This window comes from Acartia tonsa, chromosome 9, assembly GCF_053477335.1.
Source record: "Acartia tonsa isolate MP-2025a chromosome 9, ASM5347733v1, whole genome shotgun sequence".
NCBI lineage: Eukaryota > Metazoa > Arthropoda > Copepoda > Calanoida > Acartiidae > Acartia > Acartia tonsa.
In genome coordinates, this window is record NC_137268.1 from 31176365 (window position 1) to 31177996 (window position 1632).

At 33.4% G+C, this 1632-nt stretch overlaps 1 protein-coding gene across 1 annotated transcript; it reads right to left on the bottom strand.

Annotated features, from left to right (window-relative positions):
• Window positions 1-586: 586 nt before the first annotated feature.
• On the bottom strand, window positions 587-1505 carry LOC145327822 (kunitz-type serine protease inhibitor A-like; the record flags this gene model as incomplete). The annotated part of the gene is given in 3 exon segments (XM_080171369.1): window positions 587-701; window positions 773-854; window positions 1398-1505. Coding segments are annotated over 2 exon segments (176 nt in total), but the record flags the coding sequence as incomplete, so codon positions are not given.
• Between the last annotated feature and the right edge of the window lie 127 nt (window positions 1506-1632).

Below are 1632 nucleotides of genomic sequence, written 5' to 3' on the forward strand. Positions count from 1 at the left end.
TGTCACAGGAAAAGCGGTAAGTGCCATGTGTGACGTCATAAAAATAATACGTATATTATCCATCTCTTTATCAGGGTTTTCCCTTTTTACTACTCACATGACACTTTCCCCTTTTTTCAGAAATAAATAAAGACTTTAATAGTTATAGATATAGAATGTACAATTATAAGATTAAAACCAGTTTTTTAGCCTTCGGCATCTCGGGGCTAAAAAACTGGTTTTAATCTTATGATTGTACATTTCTATATTCGTAGAAAGCTGGATATAATACGATGCTAGACATAGTTTTTTCGTATGGATGAGAACCGGTTCCTATCCACCGGATTCGAATGAATACGAGAATAGTTATTTCTCGCATCGTATTATAAACGGCTTTCCGCGGATATAGAATGTACAATTATAAGATTAAAACTAGTTTTTTTAGCCCCGAGGTGCCGAAGGCAACGGCTAAAAAAACTAGTTTTAATCTTATGATTGTACATTTCTATATTCGTAGAAAACTGGATATAATACGATGCTAGACATAGTTTTTTCGTATGGATGAGAACCGGTTCCTATCCACCGGATTCGAATAAATACGAGAAAATATATTAAAAAACAAACATGTTATTATAGATTATTTTTATTAACATATTAATATCAAAACAACTCTTTATTTAATCTGTTTTTCTTTTATTTCCAAGCTGTGATCTAAACTAAATCTAAAGCAAATTTTTTTTAAAGTAAATAAATACAAAATAAATTTTAATGCTTTAAAGTTGTATTACACTACCTTGATGAAATGTATTACCATACAAAGCAATTGTTAATACACCGATAATAAGTGGGATATCTGTTTTTATTTCCACCACAACCTAAAAAAATATTCCAGTACGTCTTCGAAACCGATTAATATCCGGTGGACTAAAGCATGTTCTCAGCTATACTTAACTATCATACTATAACTAAAAATGATAATAATTTTTAATAGCTATAATACGATGCGATTAATAACTATTCTACAACTACTGAATTGCTCAAAAATATTTAATGAACTAGCGGCTTCGCCCCTAGCCCCTAGGGGCTTTGCTCCAAGAGGTAATTAAAAAAATATTAAGTACTTCTGATGCTGCGACCATTAATTTTGCATTAATCATAAATTAATAACCGAAAAAAATTGGGGGGAGATTTTTTGGTTTTTGGTCCCACGCCAAGAAAATAGCCCACAACCACCACAGGACCATTAGGTATATTCCCTGAAGAGTATAATCCGATCGGTGCAGTGGTAACCGATATCTTAAGGGACAGACGGACGGACAGACAGACGGACATACAGACAGACAGACAGACAGACAGGCGGACAGACAGACATCGTTCTACTTTGTATTATAGAGTGTTGTAAGTTTGACAATTATTACCTCCATAGACAAAGAATCTACAATCTTTTGTTGCAGGATCATAATAATAACTTGGAACATAGGCTTTGCATACTCCAGGGTCAGGTTTAGCCTCACATTCAGGATTTCCTAACATAATACAATGTTGCAACATTTTTAAAAGTAAAGCTTTTCTATAGTAGATTAGGTCCGTCCATCTGTAACGGTTAGCTTTTTTCTCTTATTTAGTCAATGTCATGTTAGAATTGTGGTTGTG